We start from the raw sequence: 12,764 nt of genomic DNA on the forward strand, positions 1-12,764 counted from the left end.
GTCACCTTCTCTGTGGATCACCAGAGTGAAGCCCTTTGCTTGGAATTAAGCTTTGCATGGAGCTTTCCATGTCTTGCTCAAGCCAGACTGCCCTGTAAGTTGGCACAGCACAGTTGCAAAGAGTGAAGATCATCTGCAGATCTTAATTTCTTCCCACCTGCTTTCCAAAAGCTGCAGTTAAAAGCCAGGACCCAGAGTCCTGCTCTAAGCTCTAATCCTTTCTCTCTGAGTGCACTTCACTCGTTGTCCTCTGGATGGTGTTTTACAGTGTGCATTTAATGTGTTTCAGGACAGCATTGATGCCTCCAGAAAGCTGGAAGAAGAATTTGAAACCATTGAAAAGAAGAGAGAAGAACTTGCAAATTATCTCTGTGAAGATCCAAGCAAGTTGTCCTTAGAGGATATATTCAGCATCATGAAGACCTTCAGAGATCTCTTTATCCGAGCCCTGAAGGTTGGCAGCTGCACACAGGATGCTGAGCACCCCTAGTGCTGGAAGCTGCCTCCACTCCAATGGACAGGGGTGGGATGGGCACCCCAGTTCAGGGGGGAATCTGGTTACACTGGTTACAGTCTCCTCCTTTTGGCACTTGGCATGAGGTCTCCCAGTGAAGTGGTGTCTGATCCCTCCTCCACTGCATCCTCATGGATGGAGGTTCTGGTGCTGCCAGGCCTGGCCCAAACACCAGGGATTTGTGATTTTATTTCAACTTTAGCTGCAGAGTCAATCACAAAGATGCCTTTGAGCCAAGTGTGCAAGTTGTAGAGAAAGGGGCTTACAAAACCCTTTGCTCCAGCCTGAGCAAACCGGCTCAGAAGGAGGATACGTAGTCAAAAAGCCACCTGTTTGGAAAAAACTGTGGCTTCAGTGTCTCCCACTGTCACCTTAGCTCGAGGTCAGGCAGGTGAGCACACTGCAGGTGGCTGTGTGAGACATAGCACCACTGCCACCTCCAGCTGGGACGTGGCAAAATCCTGGCTAAGTCAGCAGTCCCCTCTCACCATTTTGGTAAGACAGCCCTTATTCCCAATGCCCATTATATTTATTGCACAGAACAAAGCCAGAATTTCTCTTCCTTCATCATCTTCTTTAGCAGACATTTACCCAACCTTCTCATGCTACTGTTACCTCCCTGCAGGAAAACAAGGACAGAAAGGAGCAAGCTGCCAAAGCAGAGAAGAGGAAAAAACAGCTAGAAGAGGAAGAGGGCAAGAGACAGAAGGGAGAAAATGGAAAAGTCAGTGAGTATCTGAAATGGCTTCAAAAAATAGAGATGGAGCCATAGGAGCTCTTTGGTGGTCCTGCTTTAATGGACTAGTAGTGGTAATTTATTTTGTGGGTTTCTAGGTGCTGGCTGTCTAAAGGCTTTTAGGTGTCTTACAGCCCTAGCTAAGAATTGACTTTCCACAGTTGCAGCTGGGCAGAGAAGTTAATTTTAGGTTTGCTGACTGAACATCAAAGAAGAAAGAAAATCACCACAAATTAAATATTTCAGTTAACTTTTCCAGTTTCTAAACATAACTTTTGAATCCCAAATCTAAAAAGAAACATTTGACTTATCCACCATCCAAGGTCTTCATATACACTTGAATAGTCTCTCTTCATCACAGTTGTCCCAAAAATCTTGCATATTGCTTAAATATGCCTTCTGCTGGATGAAAAGGAAAGACTAAAAAATGCAATTGGAAGAAGCAGAAAGGAAAGAAAAATCAAAATTATTTTTCCTCAAAAAAAGAAAAAGCGTTCCCACCAACATTGATAACAAACAGGGAATATTTCACGGTCATGGGACAACCAGGGATGTGTCCAGGCAGAGCTGGTGCCACTTGTGCCAGGCTGTAGCACCAAGACTTGGGAGCAAATTCCTTGTGTTCAGCCAGGATGGGCTGCTGTGGGATCATGGAGCACTGCTGTGGGATCACAGAGCTGCTCCCACATCTGCTGTAGGTGCCTTGCTCCTGCCCAGTGGCTGCTTGTGCTGGGGCAGCAGGAGGCACCTCCAGCAGTGGCATCACTGCATCTCCTGCTGGCCTGTCTCAGGGGCAGGTGTAACTCCCATCCCTCTCTCCCCAGTCAAGAAGGGGCTGATGAAGCAGGAGGAGGTGTGTGTCATCGACGCCCTGCTCGCCGACATCAGGAAAGGCTTCACACTGAGGAAGACAAAGAACAGACACGAGTCAGAGGCAGCTCCTAAAGCCTTGTCTGCAGAGTGCCTGGAGGAAAGCCAGTCTGGTAGGAACACACACCTGACTACCTGCAGCTCTTCATTCCCATCTGCCTCTGAGCCTGAGCCAAGCACACACCAGTGAGAAGCCTTTGTGTTTGCATTTGGGGCATTTTATTTAAGGAGGTTTTGCAGCCAGTGCCAAGGAGAAGAGGAGCAGAGAGCCTTGAGCTGTTGCTAGCCAGGTCTGTCCCAAAATTAGCAGGAATTTGGAGCAGCGTGGCCCTGCATCTGTGTTGATAAACCCTCTGAGGTGCTTAACCCACGTGTCAGCCATGGCACCATGCTGATGAGGCACTGCTGTTATCCCCACACAAGTCCCCTGCATGCTCTCAAGTCTCAGTAGCACAGTGTGTTCCTGTCTTGGAGACTGCTGCATCCCATCTTAGTCTACACTTGGGAGACTGAAGAAACCCTTTAAAAAAGATAAGAAACCCTATTTGCAGAAGTACCTGAGTCCTTTAGGTGCTTGTGAGGAGACAGCCTCATGGGTTTAGGTTTTCTTTGGTCTCTTGACCTCAGTGTCAGTGCAGTTAGGCAAATCCAAGGACATTGGTCTGTCCTAGGCCTGCTCTGCAGGGCAGGTTAAGGCTGGCTAATGGGCAGCCTTGAAGTCCTCCCACACCAAGCCAGCAGTCCAGCCTGGTCCAGGACCTCACAGGCAGGTACTCTCTTCTGCTGTAGACTTTAAGATTTCCTTGCATGTCCTGGAGCCTCCATAGAAATCAGCCATTTTGTAGAAAAGACACATTAACACCTGCTGGAAACAAATCAGGGGCTTTGCTGAGCTGGAGCCTGGAGTCCAGCCAGGGTGACCACATGGGTATAATGAGGGGAGGTACAGGGAGGATAAACTGGTGCTGCCTCTGCATTGGAGAGCTGCATTGGAGATGCTTTAGGGTCAGTGCTCCCTCGACAGGCTGACCTGTAACCTCTGCAGGGTAGGTGCATCTTGGCTGATTCCTGATGAAACTGCAGCTGTGGCTGATTGTGTGTTTTCTGTTTAAAGGACAGAGCATGAAGGATCCACAAGCAGCAGGGAAGCAGATTGATGACAAGGCTGAGCAAAACAAGGATGATCGTCCCTCAGAAAGCACTCCTCCCTCAACCACTGCCCCGATGGAGACAGGTGGAGGTGTTACAAATGCTTCAGCTTCAGGCCCAGTATTATCTAGAAACAGTGCTGGAGGAAGTCTGCCACTGGAGTCCCAGACCAAAAGCCCCTCAGAGAGTGTGGTGGAAGCTGATGGAGCCAGTCAAACCACACTGGGCCTCGGGATGGAGCAGGCAAACAACATGGAAAGCCTCCAGCCCAGCACAAAGAGCGGCTCCCTTGGCTTCTCTGTGGCTGACATAGGCACAAGGATAAGCTTTGTGAGCAGCAGTTCAGCCCCTGCTCTGAGAGACCAACTCAGCTGGACTAATGAGTCCATGTCAGGAGGCCAGGACAAGGAATGCCCAGCTGATGGCTCAGAGAGTGCTCAGCCTGCTCCCTGCCATGAGGCTCAGCAGCCAGAGTCAAAAGAAATTACAAAGGAGAGTGAAGACCCTGGTACAGACTCACTGTTGGACACCTCTCAAGACAAGTCCTTCTCAGAGGAGCCAGCCACCGACTCCTCTTGCTCAGCAACACTTCCCCCAGAGCAAACTCACAGTGACAGGGAAAAGCAGAGGCCATCAGGGAAAAGGAAGAAGAAGAAGAGGCACAGCAAAAGCTACTCAGGTAGCCTATTTTATAAATAGTCCTTGGGGACTGACTTAAATGTGGGAACCTTCCTGATATATTTGTATACACCTCTTCCTTTCCACTTCAAGGCCCAGTGCCCCCTGCCCCTAGAGTCACACTGTTTCATGCAGTTATTATATTTTTCAAACCTGAAAGAGCTTTAAAAAGAAAAACACAAGCATAGTTCATTCTGGTGACACATAAGTAATTTATAAAGGAGTAATGATGAATCAATAATTCAAAAGCCCATTACACAAATGCAGTAAAGATGGCAATAAGCACATCTGTCAAGTGTGCTAAAGACAGCTACGAGGCACGGTTATGTGCAAACAAGAGCTCCATTAGGCTCCAGAGCAGTGATTAAGAGCAGTTAATACTCGGTACTTAATCAGCAATCACCCCTCTGAACTACTTATAAACACATAAAAGCAGCAGCATCAATGCTGCCTTGGGCTTGTTTGATTTTTCCCCTCATTGCAGCAGCACTTTTGCCTGACAACCTGCCCCAGGGGTGCTTTAGGTGCTTCTAAACATCAGGCCCTCAAACCATCTGTGCAGAGGGAGGGGGAAAGGTCAGTCACTGAAAAAGAGCATCTTGCTGATGCTTCCACCAAGGATCCGTCCTCCAGCTGGGCTGCCCTGCTGGGGCTGGGAGGGAGCTCATCTCCTGGAGCCACACAGGCCCCCCTCTTCTTACCAAAATCCTCAGCCAGTCCCAAACCTGGGAAGAGTGTCCAAGTCCTTTAGATCCTACCACCCTTGGGTGGGTACCTTAATCCCAAATTGGAGATGCCTCGTAGGGAAGACAGATGGGTCTGTCAGCCTTTAGAACTTACAGTCTCTTTTCCAAAGCCTATTTTCTGCAAGATCTGAGGTCAAACAAATGGGCAGGCAAATGGGAAAGTCTCTTTCTACCAATGCTTGATTTTTCCCTTTCAAGGAGAAAGGAAAGGAGGGTTTGAATACCCATTGCTGAGAAAGAGAGCATAGGTTGAGCAGCTGCCACAGAGGGACTTACCCTTTGAATGCAGCATGCCCCAGGGTTGTAGTTATTTACATTTCTAAACATGCTACTTTCCCCTGGTTAAAAACAAGCCACAAATGAGAAGTTATTTCCTGTAATGTTGGTTCCTGAACTTGCTTCATCTGAGGAGCAGAAGCTGCAGCAATGGGAGCATCCCGTGCTCCCAGCCCTGGCAATGCTTTCCTGACACCTGAAATTAGGACTTCTGGCTTAAGAACTGACCCCAGCCTGCAAAAGCCACAGAGTTCCCTGGACATCCAGGGATGGCATCAAGAGGGCTGGAACTAGATGATCTTTAAGGTCCCTTCCAACCCAAACCATTCCAAGATTCTATGTTCTTAGGGACCTCTCTGCTACTAGACAGTATTTTCATCATAAAAAAGTTCCCTGTTGTTACCTTGGCCTTGCCATGATCAGATATATTTGGTGTCTCTCTTTTGTTCAAAAGCAGAGGTTGAGACTGATACTGGAGATAATAAAACAAAAAAAGATTGTGTGGCACAATGAGGTATGTAAACTCACAAAGATTTTTTTTTTTGTGAACTAACCACAGCACTGGGACTTCACAGACCTAATCAGTATTCAGCATATCACCTGAGCTTTTTGTCTTTGTGTCTAATCACAAACACATGTGAAATAAATTTGTTACTCTGATTTTTACTCGCCAGGGTGTTGATCTTGTGTTGAGTGGAGTCAGTGCTGATCTCCACTCGACACAGGGTCACAGCCCACATGTTTGTCCTCTGTGTCAGCAGCAGCCAAACTGCTTTTCCCTGCAGATAATTAAAAGCCATTATTCTAACCAAACAATCAGACTTCATGTGATGAACAAAGTCCTTGCTTTGATCACATTATTATCTCAAAACTGTAAAAATGCAATTTCAGTACCTACCTCCAGCAAAGAACATTTGGTTTGCTTGTGGGTAACCACTTTCTATAGCACTGTTTAAATGTGGGTATCTGGAGAAGGGAATAAAACACTGGACCTAGGGGCAAATTCTAGCTCGGGCAAGATCCCAGCTCCCACTCAAAGCTAAATTCAACTCCAGAGTTGCACACAAGTTCCCTGCATCCTTCACTGATGCTGGCAACATGCAATTGCCCCTCAAAAGGAGTTCTAGGGTGAGGCTTCCATTTGCAAAACTTCCCCTGTTTTTACAGCAAGTGGAAAGAAAAGCAAGAAAAATAAATGAGTGAAACCCCCACTGTACTGAAATTGCATAGTTACACATTGTCCTTTCCATGCTGATGAGCATCTCTTATGAACTAAATCAATATCATCAAATCTCTTTGTCTTGTTTCCTGAAAGGAATGTATTTATTGTCCAGCATGCCCAGCTCCCTGGGGCTGGGAGCCCAGCTGGGAGCCCTGCTCCTGCACAGAGACAGGAGGAGTCTGTGCAGGATTTCCCCACAGGATTGCTTTTGTTCCTGCACCTGGAGCATGACTGCTAGCAAGAGAAAATGGGATATGCATTGGGTAGTTACAGTCCTCACTACTCCTGCCCTCCTTTTGGCTCTTTTCTTGCAGTACCATAGGAGTACATGAAGTGGAAGTAGCTCTATTGGTTTAAAAATCCTAAGGAAGAGTTCCTGCAGGAACAGAAAATGTTAGCAATGGAGCATAGGTGAGAAGTACACCAGAACCAGAGGACATGCTGCATTGAAAGGGCAGCGGGAACCATGAGTTAAGCTTAACTCAAAATTTTCCTTAAGCATACAGGCTTAAAAAAAGTCATATTTGAAAAAAATATATGAAACACAGTTTTGCTTTGTCCTGGGAAGACATGGAAATGCAGCACAGACAAATACATGGGCATACAGTACCTTTATGAAGTCAGGCAGGAGTTTCACTGCATCCTTGGAATGCATTGCCTGGCATTGCACCAGCAGAGCCTACCTGGGCTTTGATGCCAGGAGGGCATCAATGAGCTGCACCTTAAAACCTGCACTTCTCTTTTTCCTCTTCTTCTCCTGTATGTCACACAGCAAGGGCAGCAGAATCAAAAGCCCATTTGCTTGTCCTAGTCTCCTGCCAGAAAGCTTCCTCTCCCACATGCAGCTCCCGTCTTGATGAGACAGATATGAGAGAACTTTTTGATAAAACAGATTCAGCAAGCCTGGAGTGTTAGAAATCAATATTTTTTCCTAGGATCTTTCCTAGGATTTTTTTTTTGTTTATTTTATGTTTTGTCCCAAGCATACATGGTCTGTTCAGGTCCCCAGTAGTTCTCTTTTGGTACAGGATATTTCTTTCTCTGGTGGATTTGCTGATGTGGAAGTTAATGGGTCTCAGTGAAGCCACAGAAATTTTCTTCCTTCTTGTGCAGATCCAGCTGCAGGGATCAAGACTCAAACCCCTTATGAGTTTTTACAGCTTCCCTGACAGCAGCAGAGGGCAGGAACAGCCTGAGACTCTGTGATAATACTTCAGAGCAGTAAAAGACTGTAATCAGCTACTGAATTCTTGCCTCACTTTGACCATATCTTGTTATGCAGCAATTTCTGTAATAATGTCTTTAAATGTCAGCTCTCACATCTAAAGAGTGGTATTCCACATTATCTTCATGTTCTTGAAAGAAATGGTTTAGTTTTTCCTCTGGAATCAAGGCACTGGTGGTCACACTGTGTGCACCCTGGTAACATCTCAACTCATTTCCAGCCAAGTCCAGAAAGAGCCTAAAGAATCATTTTATAAAGGTGACAGTAAAAGAGAGGAGAGACTGTACAAACACCTGAACTCAAGAGAGCTGCTCTTTGATAGTGCCTGCCTTAAACTCTAGAGGATTCCTAGAGACAAATGTTCACATCTGTCTGTGCAGCTCTCCTTTTCCTCCCCTCTGTGTGTCACTTGGAATGGTTAGGGGAGAGAAAAGCCTTGAAAGCACAAGTCCATGAGCAATTGGGCTTCAGCAATTTCCCTGCTCACAAATCTGCTTGATTTATTCCCTAGAAAATAAAAGGAAAACCAAACCAGGAGTACAGACCAGCTCAGAGACCACAGCCTGGTGAGGAGGGAGGGCAAGGGCAGAAGGGCAGCTATGACATGCACATGGCACAGTGGCACATCAACTTGCAACCTTCCCCTGCAAAGACACAGAAGGGATTGAGATTCCAGGTTTTCCTTTCATTCTTGAGGGACAGATGCTTCACTTCCCCTTCTGCAGACCCAGTATTGTCTGTGGGCAGTTTTTAAATAGACTGTGAGAATGTCATCAATCTAATCTCCCTGCTAGCCCTTTGCCTTCATGTCTGCCTTCAGAAATGGTATTTTATTCAGTTATGGAGTGAGACAATCTACAGTGTGCTGCCCCATCCTTCTGACAGTCCTGCTAAATCCTCTAGATTTAGTTAGTTCAGCAATTTAGTACCTAGAAGGATATATGTTATTGGACTAAACTTAAAAGCAAAGTTGCCCAAACTCTGGAGCATCAAGATTGGTTCTGGAAACAGGAGGTTTTTATTAAGTACATCAAACCACCTGGTTTTAGGTTATCTGAGGAACAGATGAAACTGATTTCCCTAGTAGCACCTCAACCATTAGATACACATGCATGCAAAAACACACCACTTTTGTTCATAGTTGCAAATAATTTGCATTTCCCCCTCTTCCTGCAGGTGTCATGGCAAGGCAGAAGGTATGAGAGAACCTCTCATGTGTCCCTGGAGTGCTGCCACCTTCTGAGACTCCAAGTTCTGCATCAATGAAATGCCACCATGGACAACTTCTGCCCCATGAAGACCCAGAGCCTCTCCTCATGGAGCCTTTCACTCCCCTCCCCAGGACCTAAAGAGCCTCCCCAGAGACTCTGGACCCCTCAGCCTGTGCACTGGGCACCTGTGGGGACAGGGGATGGCTCTGCATAGTGGTGGTGAAAGGGTCAGACCTGTCACCCACTGTCCTGGAAGCCAAGGCTTTCAACCTGCTCTTAGGCCAAACTTCTCTTGAAATGACAGCTGAGTGTGGCCCAAGAACAGACTGCAGTGGTTAGCCCTTGAAGAAGTGTTAAAAACATCAGTGCCTCAACTAAATTAAGGGTATAAATTAAGCAGTGGCTGTACCATCACAGGTGGAGGTGTGTTAAATCCCTCTTCTCATTGCCCACTGATGACTTATATTGGACCAGGTCCAAGACTCAGATTAGACAAATGTGTTCTTACTCTCAATCACTTAAAGCAAAGGAAATTGGTTGCAGGGGAAAAAAGCAAGTAAAAGTATGTATTTTACTAAGCATATGGCCATATAAACAGTGTCTGGTTCCTACATGATGCTTATGTGCAATTAAGTTGAAGTGCATCAGTAGTCTTAAGTAGTCTTGTCACACATGCTGATGCATCCATCAACCTTTGGAGAGCCAGGGCTCTGGTTTCTCTTACTAAAGCAAAGGAAGAGGTTTTCCAGAGTGTTCTATTGGACACATTTTAAGCTTATCCTGTAGTAAATCTCTGGGTTTGACTTCCATTGTCAGCTGCTTGTACTTGAGAGTCTGTGTCCAAGCTGCAGAACGTGTGGAATCATGTTACTTTGGCTTTAAAACTGGGACTGTGCAGTACTGTGCTTTCAAAATTCAGAGCTTTATTTCTCAAGTTTTGTAATAACACTGTATAATAATTTTGTACATAGCTGTCCATTTAAAATGATCTATGTTTGTTGAATCTATGGTGTGATATGTGCTGAAACATAAATCCAGTGGAAGAGCTGGGTACATTTCAGAACTGTTCATTTATATGGTAACTCACTGTGGCTAAACTAATGTGCAGGCTAAAGCTTATTTTGCTCTGCTTAATAGGACTTGTAATGTCCTTGTAATACTGAAAACTTAGAAGTGAAACCAAGAATTAAATCACTGGTTTGCTTTAACCAAGGCATCACTATGAGCATATTGAAAACTGGTCAACAGAGGCAGAGATGTTGAGAACAGACTCGTGGGCAGGATCAGTGCCGGAGACACTGCCGAGTAGCACAGCCCTGTTGCAACAGAAAACTGATTCCTGCTGGCAGAAGCAGGGATACCCCCAGCATTCCCTGGAGAACCATGCACCCAGGTTTGATTTGCAGGGCTGTCTCTATCACATCTACAGGTATCTCCCCTTTTTTCCCCTCTTTTCCAGTCTCAGAGCACATCACCCAAGCACCATATTTTTACTCCTCAATCTAGCTCTGCTGCTCTCAGATTAGACTCCAAGCTGCAAAAACCTGAGTATTAAACACATTATTTCCAGCTCTCTACAGCCCAGGCTAGCTGTGCACAGCCAGCCTCCTCCTCTCCACCCCACTGTTTGATCAATAGGAACATCATCATTTGGAGATGAAGGAGTGGGGAGCAAACAGGTTCTCTGGGTGTTACCTGGGGAACCTTTCCTGCTGATGCCCCACTGGCTGCTCACTTCAGATGCTACAGCATGTGTCCATTTCTCCATCTGAGTCTTTCAGCTTCCCTCATTTCCAGAGTTTTTATTACTCTGTGTGCTTACCTTGGCATTTAAAGAGAGGGTTTTTGGCATTATCTTTCCCCTGCTTTCAAGAGTTTACAAAGAAATGGGTTATTTTGAGCCACCAGAGGCTCTTTGTTCAATAGTCATCTGTAAATTATCTATTCAATCACATCCCAATAAGCAGCCTCAAGCACAACATTTATAATTTATTGCTCCAGAGCAGCTCTGTTTCCATTACAGTGATTATTTCAGAAGAACAGAAGAAAAGAATCAGAGCAGGTCAAAGACTGAAATTCAGCTGGGATGTGGAGTTTTGTTCCATTTATGAGCTTGAAATAAAGCTCATGACCCTGAAGATTTTTCAGTGGTTGCAAGACCAAATTAATTGTTGGTGAAAAGAATATAATGGCCAATTCAACAGAGCTTTGGTCTTTTAAGTCAACCATGAGTACAGACCTCAAAATAGAATTCTTGTGGTGTATTACAGCAACTGCACATGGAGTCTGGTATGTAAACCAGGCTGTGACCACCACAAGCTTCTTGCTGCCAAATAAATGCATATTGTGTAATTAAGCATTGGCTATATGATAAAATGAAAGTACAGGAGAAATCAGCTGAAGTCTTTTCCAAATATTTCACATCAAAAATTAGGTATGTTTAATGAGATGGATTTTCAGGGTTAGTTTTTTGGGGAGTTTTGGTTGTTGGTTTTTGGGTTTTTTTCCCAGTATTGAAAATATTTCAAAGTTTAGAATAAAAATAAATACTTGGTGAGTTTCCTTTCTCTGGTGGGGCTGGGGAAGACCTATAATTCATGAGAATTTATCCATCAAAGTCCTATATTTTCCACTTTATATAGGATATAAAGCACCTAAGCATAATTGTCATATATGCCAATAATTGTCACACATGCCAATAATTGTCATACATGCTTAGTAATAATTACCAATTGTTTTGCTCTTCTTCCAGTTCCCTCAGTACCCTTGGGTGGGTCCCATCCAGCCCCATGGATTTGTGAGTGCCTAAATGGCACAGCAGGTCACTGACTATTTCCTCCTGGACTGTGGGGGACCTATGCTGCTCTCTGTCCCTGTCTGCCAGCTCAGGAGGCTGGTTGCCCTGAGGATAATTATTCTTAAAGACTGAGGCAAATAAAGCGGCCTTTTCCTCATCTGTGGTGACAATGTTCCCTTCCACATCCCCAAAAGGATGGAGATTTTCCTTGTCCCTCTTTTGCTGGGAGTATATTTATAAAAACACTTTTTTCTCATCTTTAATAGCAGTGGCCAGATTGAATTCTAGCTGAACTTCTGCCTTCCTAATTTTCTCTCTGCACGACATCTCACCATCCCTATAAATGTTCAAGAAACTACTTGATGTGACACTTAGTGCTGTGGTTTAGTTGGCACAGTGGTGTTTGGTCAAAGGTTGGACCTGATGATCTTGGAGGTCCCTCTCCAATGTTAATGATTCTATGAAAAGAGGGAGAGATATAAATGGAACTATATCTAGTTCATGAGCACCACCACAGCTTTGCACTCTCCTTGGAGCAAGGCTGAAATCTCAAAGCTATACCTGGATCTCTTGGGTGTATTATTTGGTCCTCTCCTACATTCCATACAGCCATGGGGGCTGAGAAATACCTTCTGTTCCAATTAGAAAGAGGCAGGATAAATTAAAATAAAAGAAAAATGCATAAGCCTGTTTTAGGAAAATTAACCAGTTTCCATTCCATCTAAATGTAAAGCCTGGATCCAGGGCTTCATATTTCTGGTACACAGTGATCAAACAAGTACCACATGCAAGCCTACCAATGATAAACATCAGCACTGTAGGAACCCTGGCTCATTCTGTCTGTGTGGTAATAGTCATGGCCATTAAATATGGGTGAACATGTTAGTCATGAGGTTATGTCCCCATAATATGGCTGAAAGCAAATACAATTATAAACCAACTCCATCAGAAACCACATTTTGTTTGGTCATCTTACAATCAAAAGTGGGCAGGATATGATAAACAGCTTTCCCGTTACTAGAAGTGTGACTAGAGAGGGTTAAAAATGGGGTAGTGGTAATGACAGTACCTCTCTAGATGTTTGCAATTACTGCGTGTTGTCAATCTTGCAAAATAACCACAGGATTTGCAGGATTTGCAACAGAAATGAGGTCCATAGTAAAGAAAAATGTTTCCAATTCCTTAGTACAGAGCAGGTACTAGATCTTAAATACCAGGGGAGAATTTGATCACTGCAAGTTAATCAACATATTCAGTCAGCTCTGTGAATAACTCACCCCTTCATCCATGCTGTGCTAGCACTTAATTCACATTAGGAACTCTCTAATGCTCTCTTTGCT

General features: G+C 44.8%; 1 protein-coding gene across 3 annotated transcripts in view; it reads left to right on the forward strand.

The window, feature by feature from the left end:
• INF2 (inverted formin 2) overlaps nt 1-11,581 on the forward strand; it is a 42,547-nt gene extending 30,966 nt beyond the window's left edge. For 2 of the 3 annotated variants that reach the window (XM_066551730.1, XM_066551731.1), the window contains exons 18-23: nt 290-454; nt 1,140-1,242; nt 2,075-2,233; nt 3,235-3,948; nt 5,427-5,483; nt 8,593-11,581. In XM_066551730.1, coding sequence (XP_066407827.1) covers nt 290-454; nt 1,140-1,242; nt 2,075-2,233; nt 3,235-3,948; nt 5,427-5,482 — 1,197 coding nt within the window. In that variant the 3' untranslated portion in view covers nt 5,483; nt 8,593-11,581. The remainder of the gene's footprint in view (nt 1-289; nt 455-1,139; nt 1,243-2,074; nt 2,234-3,234; nt 3,949-5,426; nt 5,484-8,592) is intronic. The other variant, XM_066551732.1, reaches the window with a different exon arrangement.
• Nucleotides 11,582-12,764: the final 1,183 nt, after the last annotated feature.

Source organism: Molothrus aeneus, chromosome 6 (assembly GCF_037042795.1).
Source record: "Molothrus aeneus isolate 106 chromosome 6, BPBGC_Maene_1.0, whole genome shotgun sequence".
NCBI classification, from domain to species: domain Eukaryota; kingdom Metazoa; phylum Chordata; class Aves; order Passeriformes; family Icteridae; genus Molothrus; species Molothrus aeneus.